At 56.6% G+C, this 11,897-nt stretch overlaps 1 protein-coding gene across 1 annotated transcript; it reads left to right on the top strand.

Moving 5' to 3' along the window:
* Window positions 1–7,582: 7,582 nt before the first annotated feature.
* On the top strand, window positions 7,583–9,826 carry FAM43A (family with sequence similarity 43 member A). Its single transcript, XM_032119911.1, has one exon. The coding sequence runs from the start codon at window positions 7,837–7,839 to the stop codon at window positions 8,923–8,925; it is 1,089 nt and encodes a 362-aa protein (XP_031975802.1). The 5' UTR covers window positions 7,583–7,836; the 3' UTR covers window positions 8,926–9,826.
* The last annotated feature ends 2,071 nt before the right edge of the window (window positions 9,827–11,897 follow it).

Raw genomic sequence — 11,897 nt, 5'->3', positions numbered from 1 at the left:
TGCCAGACAGAGGACATTGCATGCCCAGCCAGGGAACTACTGAATGGATTTCGGCAGCAGCCATTGTGGCTGATCCGGGTCAAGATGGGAGAGAAGGTTAAATTAATAAACAACTTGACCTGTACTTGCTCACTGAACTGATTTATGAAGCATTTCTCCTTTATGGGTGTTGGGTTAAGGCCAGTCAGTTTTCACTATGACTCTGTAATGTGTATCAGTTGTAATCAGAGAATAACCTGTCTAATCCCTGGAAAAAAGAGGCAGGCAAAGCTTAACTTCAGGAGCTGGCTACCAACAGCATCGCAGCATGCACAACTGCCTGGGCAGGAGTGCTCTCTTCTCTCTTCTCTCTTCTCTCTTCTCTCTTCTCTCTTCTCTCTTCTCTCTTTTCTCTCTTCTTTCTTTTTTCTTTTCTCTTGCTCTGTGATGCCTCCCCCTGATAAACACCCATTAGGAAGACACAGTTTTTCTTTTCTTCTTCTTTTCAAAGCTAGCAACTGTATGGCATAAATTTCCCAAGTACGTCTGAACCTCTGCCATGCTCATCCCAGGCTCTGCCACCACCACCAGCCTGGTCTGGCCCCTCCTTTGCTTCCTAAAGGCAAATAAGAGAGATGAAAGGGGACTCAGCAGTCAGCTTTTCATTTAGGTGAGGTGCTTCAATGGAAGGCTGGTGGGCTGCAGACAGCAGGCAGAGATTTAGTAAAATCATTTCTAATCAAGTCATCTTTAATAAAACCATCTCGAGTCTTTATGTGGGCACTGAAGCAGTAATGTAAGTGCTCATTATTGTCTTTCTTTTGTACTTCAGTTAAAAGTTACCTTCCCTTTACAATGCATGATCACCAGCCAGATCAGCCAGCCAGCCTGGCCGATCCCCACACCTCAGGTCTGGCAGCACTTCTAACCCTGCAGCTGAGGCACGTGCAGTGCCATTCCCAGGCTGCCTGACCACAGGCAGAATGCTCAATAATCCCATTGGCACAGCCCTGGCAGCACAGTCTCGGCACCACTGGGGTCTTTGGCTGAGGACTCTGCCAGTACAGAGTGCAAAGCTCGATGGACCTCCATGGGGACACTTGCAGCTGCGTCCAGTGGCATGAACTGGAAACAGACACTCAGGGACAGGCAGAAGTGCTGGTGCAGTGGGAAAAGGAGGCTTGCTCTGCCACCTGCAACCCATCCTGGGGCAGGGAAGTTTGAGGAAAACATGAACAATAAAGATCTCTGAATTTAGATTGGGATGTTTTTCCCACATGTTGCCCTTTTCCCCCCCACCTTTCCCCATTTCCAGACTGAAGTGCTTCAGGGACCAGTTAACTGCAGGTATTTTCTACCACCTCTGTGCGACCTACTTAAGCGATGCCCAAATTGCCCTCATTCTTGCAACAGATACATTTCTGAGCACTTCATAAACACCAAGGAATTGTTCCTGTCTGATGGTGCTAGCAGCACTGCAAGGATCGCTTTGAGCAGAGCAGTGCTGAAGGAGATACAGACTGCATCATCCAAGTGACAAAAACATCAGAGCTAGAGTAGCAATTGCATATTTCTAATTGCCATGTTTCTCATCCCTCTCCCATTGCTATGCTGTGCCTACCTGAGCAAGACAGGCTGCTACTGGTCTTACCTGACTGTGACAGCCTGCTGCTCCTAGAAGATGTTTATGCATGGATTAGTCACACACAGTGGAAAGGGACACTGAGGTACAGATGCTGTCCCAAGAGCTGCACAGAGGCAGCTTGGCACCGGAGTGTGCATGCCAAGAGCGCAGCCAGGCAAGGAAAGCTTGGAGGAGAGGGGCATGCTGCTGTGAAGTGGGATAAACCTGTTGATTTGCAGCCCATTCCCATATGATGCAGCAGCTACCACAGCATGCAAAATGAACACAATTTTTGCTGCTGGGCTTTGTTTGTACAACTCAGCTCTTTGAGAGGGGTACTCGGGCTGGACTGAGGTGTTCTCCCGGGAGAGAAAGCATCCCTGTGCATCACCAAATCTCTCACCACTCCTTTGAAATCCACTGAGTGCCCAGCACTGCTGGCTCTTTGGAAGGTGGACACAGTTTTGGGAATTCTCACAAAACCATTGCATAGACAAAGTAAAATCTGCTGTCCTTCCAGCACACTGTAATCATTGACTTGGGCTTCTCTCCCAACTTCTTCTGCCTTGGAGCCAAACCACTGCTCCAGTTTTTGATGCAAATCCTGAGAATTATTTAGCAGCAGCAGCTCTTTTTCAAAAGCCAATGATAACAGTGTGTTTTTGCCTAGAGGAAACATCATTCTTTCTGGACAACTTTTCCTCCATTTTCCTTTAAGGCAGCACTGGGAAATCTCAGGACTGTGTCTCTAAAATATTCATGTGATGGCTATTCATTATTCATGTAGGTTCACAATGCTCAATTCAGCGGTACTGCCAGCCTCAGCCTGACAAGCAGACCCATTAAGAAACCCTCCCCACAGCAGCCCTGCAAGAACACCAAGACAATTTTGCTCTGTGCACAACTGCAGCTGCTTGCACCCCCTTCTTTCCAGCTGTACTCAGAAGCAGAGTGGCACTGCAGGAAAAGCGGGAGCTTGTTCTGCAAGCTTCCCCATCTTTTGGTGAAGGTCTTGCTCCTCTTTAGAAAGAGCAGCATGCTGGGGAAACTCAGAAGCAGGGCTGCCTGGCCAAGGCTGAGCCCTGAGAAGGCACCAACCCCGCTGAGGCCCTCGGGCAAGTTTTTTAGACTCTGCTTCTTCCACCAGCCCTATGAAGATAACATTGCCTCCTTGCCTGGCAGGGTGGGGGCAACTTAATTAGAGAGAGCTGCCTGCCTCTTTGAAGGCACAAAGCACGGGATGGGAAACCGATGGGATTTCTCCAGCTCCGTTGTGCCAGCTCTGCCTGGGAAGACTCACCCGCGCTGCCCACTGCTGCCCCTCCACACGGCCCTATGGTGGCAGCCCCCAGAATGGAGCGTTGAGCAGAGGATGCTGCCCCAACACCACTCTGTGCCCCTTGACTGGCAGCATGGTGCGAGGACGGGTGCCCCGCACCAGCTCACCCAGCAAACCCCCGCCGAGAGTGCCGTGACACCCAAGGGAGGGCTCTGCTCCATGGGACACTGCCTGCCCTTCTAATTACAGCAGCGGGTGCAGGAAGCGCCGGGGCCGCCTGTGCAGGAAGCGGGGTGTGCCGCTCTCGGTGGCTGAAAAACAACCGCGGCAGAGGTGTGCCGATACCACCACGGCCTCGCCGAGCAGCAGAGCCCCGGCCCCAGGGGTGCTCCCGGTCTTGGGCACCCTGAGCAGCACTGGCATCATCCTTGGTGCCCGCAGGGGATCCAGGACTGCCAATGCATGCACCTCCCACAGTCTTCACATGGCCCCAGCATCACCTGTGCTCCCAGCCCCGAGCCCCCGAGCCCTGCCAGGGCACACCCGCTGCAGGATGGGGTGCTGCTCCCCTTCAGAGAGACAGGAGGCAGCAGGGGTGGCATGCGGCTTCCATGAAAGGCTGTTAAGGACCCTTCTCCCTGAGCAGCTCATGCTGTCCCCTGCCCTGCCAACTCGTCTCAGGCTGTCCCCGCTCCTGGTGACAGGCAGCCATCCGCACTTGCTGCTGCCCAGACCTGGATCACGGCTGGCGTGGCTGGGGGCCATGGCACCCTGCCTTGCACCACTGATGGCCTGTGAGGCCCAGGAGCCGCTCAGTCTTTCCGCTTCATGGAAAAACTTGACAGTTCGGCATTTCCTTTGTCCCGGTTTGGAACAAAGAGTCAAAACTATGACATGTTGCATAGTTATAGAGACTCTGAAATACTTTGTTTTGGAACATATTGAAATGCCGCTTGCAGTGTTTCACTTTGACTGTGTCACTTCAGCTGCTGCAACACAAGAAGTTCTATTGCTACCTGGGAGGAGGAAGCCTGACATGTTTTCATACAGTGACAAAATCAGTACATTCCCATGAATTATTTTGGTCTTGTCATATCAACTTTCCCCAGCACCTTTTCCCACCACTCTTCCCAACCAGAGATCCAATTCCAGCTGCTGGCTACAAAAGCCATCCCTGAAGTGGGGCTGCTCCCTGCAGGGTTTCACCCTCTGCCATCAGACAGACCCTGGCATCTCCCCACACTCCACAGAGCGGCCAGCATGGGCAGCCTGGCAGTTCCCTCCAACAGAGGTGTTGGGCAGCCACTGCCTGTCTGTGCCCCAGAGACACCGTGCACTCCAGAACCTATGGGCTCGTGGTGGGGTGTGACCATGGGCTGCAGTGCAGACTGGAGTGGCCAGGGCAGGAGAGGGATGGAGTGGGGCAGGGAGTGGGGTCTGCCGAGGGCCAAGTGCAGCACTCACCGTGCTGCCGGCTCTGGGCCGCAGGGCAGAGATGGTATCTTACAGATTTTCCCACGCCTCACTCAGGATTTCCATGCGTGCACGCAGGCAGGTGATGCTCAGTAGCTGCTGGGATATTGCATAAATAGAGAACAGGCTGCTGCACTCCCTCCAGGCTACAGCACTGTGCAGATAAGCCCCCAGCATGCAAGTCCTACACATCACGGGTGCTGCCGGCCTTGCAGGCCAGGAGGGAGCCTCGTGCTCACTGGGAACCAGGCAGCATGCACTGGCCCCACAGGGCAGGCTCCCCTCACTGTGCCTCAGCTTCTCCTCTCGGCAATGAAATACAGACATCCAACACCACAGGAACAGCCTCAAGCATGGAGCAGGTGCCCCAAACTTTACTGGGCTGCTCCCTTCTGCCAGACTTCACCCAAAGGCTGTGGCACAGCTCCTCAGCCCAGCACAGGACTCAGAGCATTTTGTGCGGGAATTGCCATCACAGACCACCATGATTTGCAATGTGCTCTTCAGCTGCTGAGGCATGTGGCATAGAATTCAAGCAGTTGCCACACAGCAGGGAAGACATGGTCCTGAACTAACCAGGCCCATTAATGAAGCAAAGAAAGCTACAATGGGCTGGCACACCGACTGGCGAGCAAGCATGGCGAGGAACTGAACCAAGACAGATTCCATTCTCAAGCAGGGATGTGACCACAAGACACCTTCCCTGCTGCTGCACTTCCAAGTGGTATGGAGGCAGGTGTTCTGGGGTGCTGCTGCTCCCTAGATACCATCTGGATCCCCCAGCGGGTCTCTGAGATGCTGATAAGGAAACCTCTACCCTGAGAATGCAATCCAGAAATGGCAGTGCTTCTGCCTTGGGACTGGGGAGGCCATGAGGAGGACAAAGGGGTCAGATCTCCTCCTCACATTACACACCACTGGAGTTTGCAGACAAATATGCCCAAGGGCTGTTGGAGAGCCATGGGGCTCAGCAGCCTGCATGAGCCATGCTGTGAAAACTTGAAGTCTACATTCCTTATCACAGATCACTTCAATCGGGATGGCAGAGCCCAGCTTGACTCTGAAAACACCTCTGTGGGCATCGTTATCAGAAGCGTCTGTGTACCAGCACCAGCCCCCTGCTCTAACGTCCCTCCAGAGGCAGCACTGCAGGAAGGTGTGTGGGCCTCCTTGCTTGCTCCATCCCACCCAGAGCAAACACCTGCCTGCCGAGCCGCCAGCCCAAGGCCCAGAACAGGCTCCTCTGCCCACAGCTGGAGGCAGGCAGGGTTTTGGCAAAGCAACTCCCTCATATGGAGAGACTGCTGTGCCCACGCGTCTCAAAGGAGCAGACAGGGTTGCTCTCGGCCTTGCAGCTCACAGGCACTGCTCAGGCAGGTGGCAGCCACTGAGCACGGGGCAGGCGTGGATCTGAGGAGCTGTGGTTCAGCAGGACACCTTGAGGGAGAGGAGGCAGATCTTCAGGACTGCAGGAGTGCCACACCATGTGTGGGTGTCAGATGTCACCTCAAGCCATTGGATTTGTTTTATTTAAGCAGCGTCTTCTGTTTTCACCTTCCAAGACAAAAGAAGACAAAAGAAGAGCACATTGAATGCTACTTGGAGATAAATCAGCTGTACAAACCAAAGTCCTTCTCCCTGCCATGCAGTGGGATGGCAGGAGCTGTCTGCCACAGGCTGCAGCATAGCACATAGTCCCTCCTGCCCCCCACACCAACAGCAGCATGGGGGCTCCCAGTGGGTGCCCAGCACCCAGTCTGCATCACCTCAGCCCCTCACCTGCCCTCCTGTGAGGTCTCAGTGGGGTTTTCCCAAAGAGACAGAGGGCTTGGTTCAGCATGGTGCCGAGCCCAAATGTGCATCCCAGTGGGTGTTGGGCTTCACACAGAGGGGCCTGGCTGGTTTGTCCCAGCCCTGGCCGTGCCACAGGTTGTGTGCACTGACTGGTGTGCACCCAGCCTATGCAGCTCTCCAACTGAAGTTTTCTCATTGGAAAATGGGAGCATTAACACATTCACTTCTCAGGGCAAGCAACAGCCTTCCTAACACTGTCAAAGTGCTGTGTTAGAGCTGCTGAAGACAGGAAATGCAGCATGTTACTGACCCACACCTACCACTGGCCTCTGGAAACCATGGCTGCATCCAGGCGTCCCCTGGTACCAACTGTGGCGGAGCAGTCTCAAGGGATGGTGCTGACCACGCTGCCCTCCAGTGGGGGGGATTTTGGAAATACAAACAAGTGGGCAAGTGCTTTTTAATAGTTTGATGATGATCACTGTGGTTACTTGCAATTCCCAAGCAATCTGCTAGATGGCATGATGTAATAATAGTAATAATAGTAACAACAACAACAACGATAATTATCTACTGGTTTAATTGATCCAAATTCTAGAAATGATTTGTCAAATAATTCAGGCAGGTGTTCACATATGTTACTGCACGAGTACGTACTGTCCCACTTTTGTCGAACATTTATCCAAACCCCGATGAAGTGCCATTATCTGCAGCACTGGAATTTCTGTTCTTTCTGGCAATGATATGATACATGACACAAGAAGCTATAGTAACTAACAACACAGAGACCAACTTTCTCATTATGTCTGTGAGTGTACTCAGCAACAAGAAATTACAAGACAACTTCTTGTTCTTCGGCTGCTGCATATAAATATGGAGCAAAGGATTACTCATACATAATAACTAGTATTTGCTGCAGGCCCTTCATCTCTCAGGGCCGGACTAACCAAACCAAAGGAAAGATCATGTTGCAAGAGCGGGACTTGTCCATGGCACACCCTGGCCGGGCAGGCAGCTGAGGCTGGGGCTCTCCCGGCCGTGGGATCTCCCAGAGCATATGGTCCCGCAGTGGCCTTGGGATTTTTATCGGTTTAAGGGGGTTTTGGGCAGACGGATCCCGGGCGGTGCCCTCTCCATTCTCCCCGCCGGTGCTGACGAAAGCTGCAGGAAAGCGCTATGGCCCCCACCCTCCGAATGTGGCCGTGGGGAGCGCCGTGGGGCGCACGGGGGTCCCCGCGCTTCCGCGCCAGCGCCGGCACCGGCGGGTGTGCCCCGCTGGGGGCCGCGCTCCGCTGCGAACGGGGAGGGGACAGTGGCTGCCCGGCCGGGCTGGCACCGCCCCGTGCCCGCCCCGTGCCCGCCCCACGGCGCGGCGGGGCCGGGGCCGGGGCCGGGGCCGGGGCGCCGCGGCGGGCGGCGCAGAGCGGCGGCGGCGGGCGGGCGGCGAGCGGCGAGCAGCGAGCCGCCGGCTCGGCGGGCCCGGGCAGCGGGCGCTCCGCCCTCGGTGCGCGGGGCCTCCCCTCTCCGCGCCCGCGGAGCGCGGCGCCCGCCTATATCTACGGCCGCGGCGGCCCGGCGCCCGCAAGGATGTGAGGCGGGCGGGCAGCCCAGCCGCCGCCGCCGCCGTGGCATGCCCCCCCGCGCCCGGAGCCGTCGGCGCGGCGCCTAGCCGCGGCTCCGCGGGGCCATGCTGCCCTGGAAGCGGAGCAAGGTGGAGCTGGCGGCGGGCGAGGCGCGGCGGCAGAGCAAGCCCAAGGGGTACGCGGTGAGCGTGCACTACTCGGCGCTCACCTCGCTGGCCCGCGCCTGCCCCGAGAGCGCCCTGCACCGCGTGGGCAGCATGTTCCGCTCCAAGCGGCGGAAATTCCGCGTCACCAGCGAAGACCCCACGTACACTGTGCTCTACCTGGGCAACGCCACCACCATCCAGTCCAAAGGTGAGGGCTGCACCGACCTGGCCGTCTGCAAGATTTGGAGCAAGAGCGAGGCGGGCCGGCAGGGCACCAAGATGAAGCTGACCATCAGCGCACAGGGCATCCGCATGGCCCACGCCGAGGACAAGGGGCTGCGCCGGCCCGGTCACCTCTACTTGCTGCACCGGGTAACCTACTGCGTGGCCGACCCGCGCCTGCCCCGTGTCTTCGCCTGGATCTACCGCCACGAGCTGAAGCACAAGGCGGTGATGCTGCGCTGCCACGCCGTGCTGGTCTCCAAGCCTGAGAAGGCGAAGGCCATGGCCCTGCTGCTCTACCAGACTTCGGCCACGGCACTGGCGGAGTTCCGCCGGCTGAAGAAGCGGGACGACGCGCGGCACCAGCAGCAGCAGCTGGTGGGCGAGCAGAGCATCCCGCTGGTGCCGCTGCGCAAGCTGCTCAACGGGCAGTGCTGCTACAAGCCGCCGGTGGAGCGGAGCCGCAGCGCGCCCAAGCTGGGCTCCATCACGGAGGACCTACTGGGCGAGGAGCAGGAAGAGCGGGCCATGCACTGCGACTGCGAAGACATCCTGGAAGCGCTGGGCGAGCCCGAGGGAGAGCTGCTGCGCCCCGGCAGCGGCCGCGGCGAGAGCCCAGAGCTGGGCCAGCTCCTCCGCGACCTGGGCGAGCTCAGCCTGGGCAACGACCTGCGCTCGCTGCGCGCCGACCTGCGCGTCCGCCGCCTGCTTTCCGGGGAGAGCACGGGCAGCGAGTCCTCCCTGGAGAGCGGCGGCACGGACGGGGCCGCCCCGCCCGGTAGCGACGCCGAGCAGCCGCCCCCCGGAGACCCCGAGACCGGCTGAGCACTCGAGCCCTTTCGGGCGTGCGGGGTGCCGCCGAGGCGCACCGGGTGCCCTCCGGGAATGCACGGCCCTGCCGGGGCATACCGATTCCTTCTGACCCCTCCGGGAGTTCTCGGTCCCTGCCGGGCGTGCACGGCCCCAGCGGGGCGTACCGGGTACCCTCCGGGAATGCACGGTCCCTTCCGGGCGTGAGCGGCGCCGCAGGGGCGCACCGGGTTCCCTCCGGGAATGCGCGGCCCCGCCGGGTCGCACCGGGTTCCTTCCGGCCTCTCCTGGAATGCACGGTTCCTTCCGGGCGTGCACGGCCCCACTGGGGCGCACCGGACCCTCCGGCCCCGCCGGTTCCCCGCGGTGCCCTCGCGTCCCGCAGCATCCCGGGGAGCGGCCGCCACTCCCGTGCCGGTGCCGGTGGCTGCCGGAGCCGGGCTCCAACTCGCCGTGGCCCGAGGAGGGGAGGCGGCCGCGGGCTGTTTACCTCCGGCTCAGCCCTTGAAGATCTGCCAAATTCCTGGAATAGCTTTCCCCGGGGAGGGCGGCGGGAGGGAGGTGTTGCGCCTTGTTTACAGTCAGAAATCTCACATCCGAGAGGGCCCCCCGCTGTTTTCTCCATTAAAGTCACTCCATCGTGCTGTCGTGTCCGAGAGGTTTGCACTGTTGTGAAGTTGGGGTTTTATTTTTATTATTATTTTAAAGTTAGACCTTTTTTTTGGGCCTCGGTCCTGTCCCCGGTCTCAATGCTCTAGATCTTTTGCTGTGCAAAAGAAGACTACTTGTGGCTGTTCACCTGTACATAGGGAAATGTATGCAAATACATTTTGTTATTTTTAAGAACACCACCATTGCGATCTCCTCTGTTTGCACATATGTGAAGAAAATAAAGATAATGGTAACTTAAAAGAAACTGGGGTCACTGTGGCAATTTGGCCTCTGTGTGTGGATTCCTGTAAGGAGTTGGGGGGGAGAGATCCCTTGGGATGTGTTGCAGGTGCAGGAGAGCACTGCACAAAAAGGTGGTTTCACGCATCAAGCGCGATTCCCAAGCTGGCTGGGAATGTTACATTACGGGGAAACACACTGGGCGCTTAAGGACTCTTACAAGACACAGGGATGAGGTTTTCTCTCTGCAGCCTCTAACCATGGGCAGGAAAGTGCGAGAAACCTCGTCAGGGTACTCTGGCTGGGTCCTAGTCTGAGGAAACCAAACTGTGGGGCCCTGAGGCTTCCCTGGGGTGATCTGTCCCTCGCCTGGGCACTGGGGATACCGCACAGCTCTCATGTCGTCTGCATCCAGGTGCTGCAGCTGGTCCCTCGCTACTCACAGTGCCAGCCTGAGACAATTTCATAACCTCACCCAGGGTAAGCAGCGAAGTTGATTAGCCACGGGACTGCCGCGGTATTTTTAGCTGTAAATCTGTTTGTAAGTGGCAGGCTCCCAGGGCAGGAGAGATGTTCCGGTTTCATTTGTCCCCAAGTGGAGGTATCAATTAAGAGATAATTAATCTGGCATTTCTGATGTCTAAATGTTTTCCACTGTGCCTGTGCTGCAATCGGTGAAGTCGCAGGAATGTCAATGAAGAGCCTAACCAGCTGCCAGGGCCAGGCCACACTCCTTGTGCAAGGAGCCCGCCTCGGAACTTGTAAATACCTCATTAAAACCCATTGCAAAATCTGCCACCCCGCCAGCGAGACTATTGTCTCAGTATGAGTCAGTCAGAGGAGGGAGGTACAGTGGTGTGGCTTTCATGGGAAGGGGTAATCGGGAGAGGGAGGAATCCCCTCAGAATGGGCACCATCGTGCTCAGGTGACAGTCTGCCTGTGACGGGCAGCGAGATGCAGCAGGTGATGGTGGCCACTGCTGGATTTGAGCGCGCTCAGGCTGGCACTGCTGAGACACACCTTGCTAAAGAAATAGTGTCTTGCTGCTTTTTCTCAGGCAAAGCTCCCTTTGCCTTTCCCGGGGAGGGAAGGGTCGTGAAGGGGAAATGAAACACCAGGGAGAGCTAATCCCAAAGTGCTTTCCCCAAGATGGGGCTTGCCAGACTGCCTGGCTGGCAGCAGGGAACGTTCAGTGCCCTGGGCTGAGGTGAATGCCCCAGGTCTATGCCCAGCTCTCTCCCGGGGCAGAGGGAACAGGCAGTGCTTGGAGCAGGGAGCAATACAGCACCTGGAGAGCAGAGCCGGCACGCCAGGGGAGTCACGGGGGGGGTTAGTTAACAACCCCGCTTGTTGAATGACCTGGTGGTGTTTGCTTTACATCCTCCGTGTGTGCTTAAAAGTGGTTAATGGCCTTAGCTTAGTCAATGCCTTTCCTCTCTCCAGAAGAGCCATCATGTCTGCAACAGTGAGAAAAGGTTTTTATCACACGCCAGAGCTTAAAAGCACAATTCCCTGAACAGCAGCAGCAGCAGCAGCAGCAGCTAGGGCCTGAAGTATTTCCCCTTGAAGCCATTAGCAGGGCTACTGTGCAGTTTCCTTAGAGGCCTGTATAGATCATTAGCTGTAGTCCAAATCCCTTTGTGCCTGGGATATTTTGGTACTAGAACTGTAGAAAAAAATGTGATATGTATGTCTGCAGTGCTGGTGTGAGGTTATTCATGTGTGCTTAGCTGCCCTGCCCTCCCCATAGCAGCATGCCTGGGTCTGCAAATGAGAACAAGTGCATGTGAGGAGAAAAAAGTAATTTTATTTTCCACACGGCAAGTTTGAAGTACCATCTTCCTAGAAAAAGGAGAGGAGGAGAGAGCGAGAACTTCTCTCCAACAGATTTGAGTAAAAGGCTGAGCTGCTGCTGTTTTTTCCTTTTAAACAAGTAGCTGCTTGCTAAGCTGAAAAGCCTGCTGCCGGCTGATGGGCTTGTGTGGGGAGGTGCAGCAGGGCTTTGGGAAAGGCCTGCCCCCATGCCTAGAGGACAAACTGCTCTATGGTCTCTGCTCAGTGACAGGGCTGCTGCCAGCCCCTGTGCCAGGGCTGC

This window comes from Corvus moneduloides, chromosome 10, assembly GCF_009650955.1.
Source record: "Corvus moneduloides isolate bCorMon1 chromosome 10, bCorMon1.pri, whole genome shotgun sequence".
NCBI lineage: Eukaryota > Metazoa > Chordata > Aves > Passeriformes > Corvidae > Corvus > Corvus moneduloides.
Note: the sequence above shows the minus strand (reverse complement) of the source record. Positions and strands in the feature narration are given on the sequence as shown.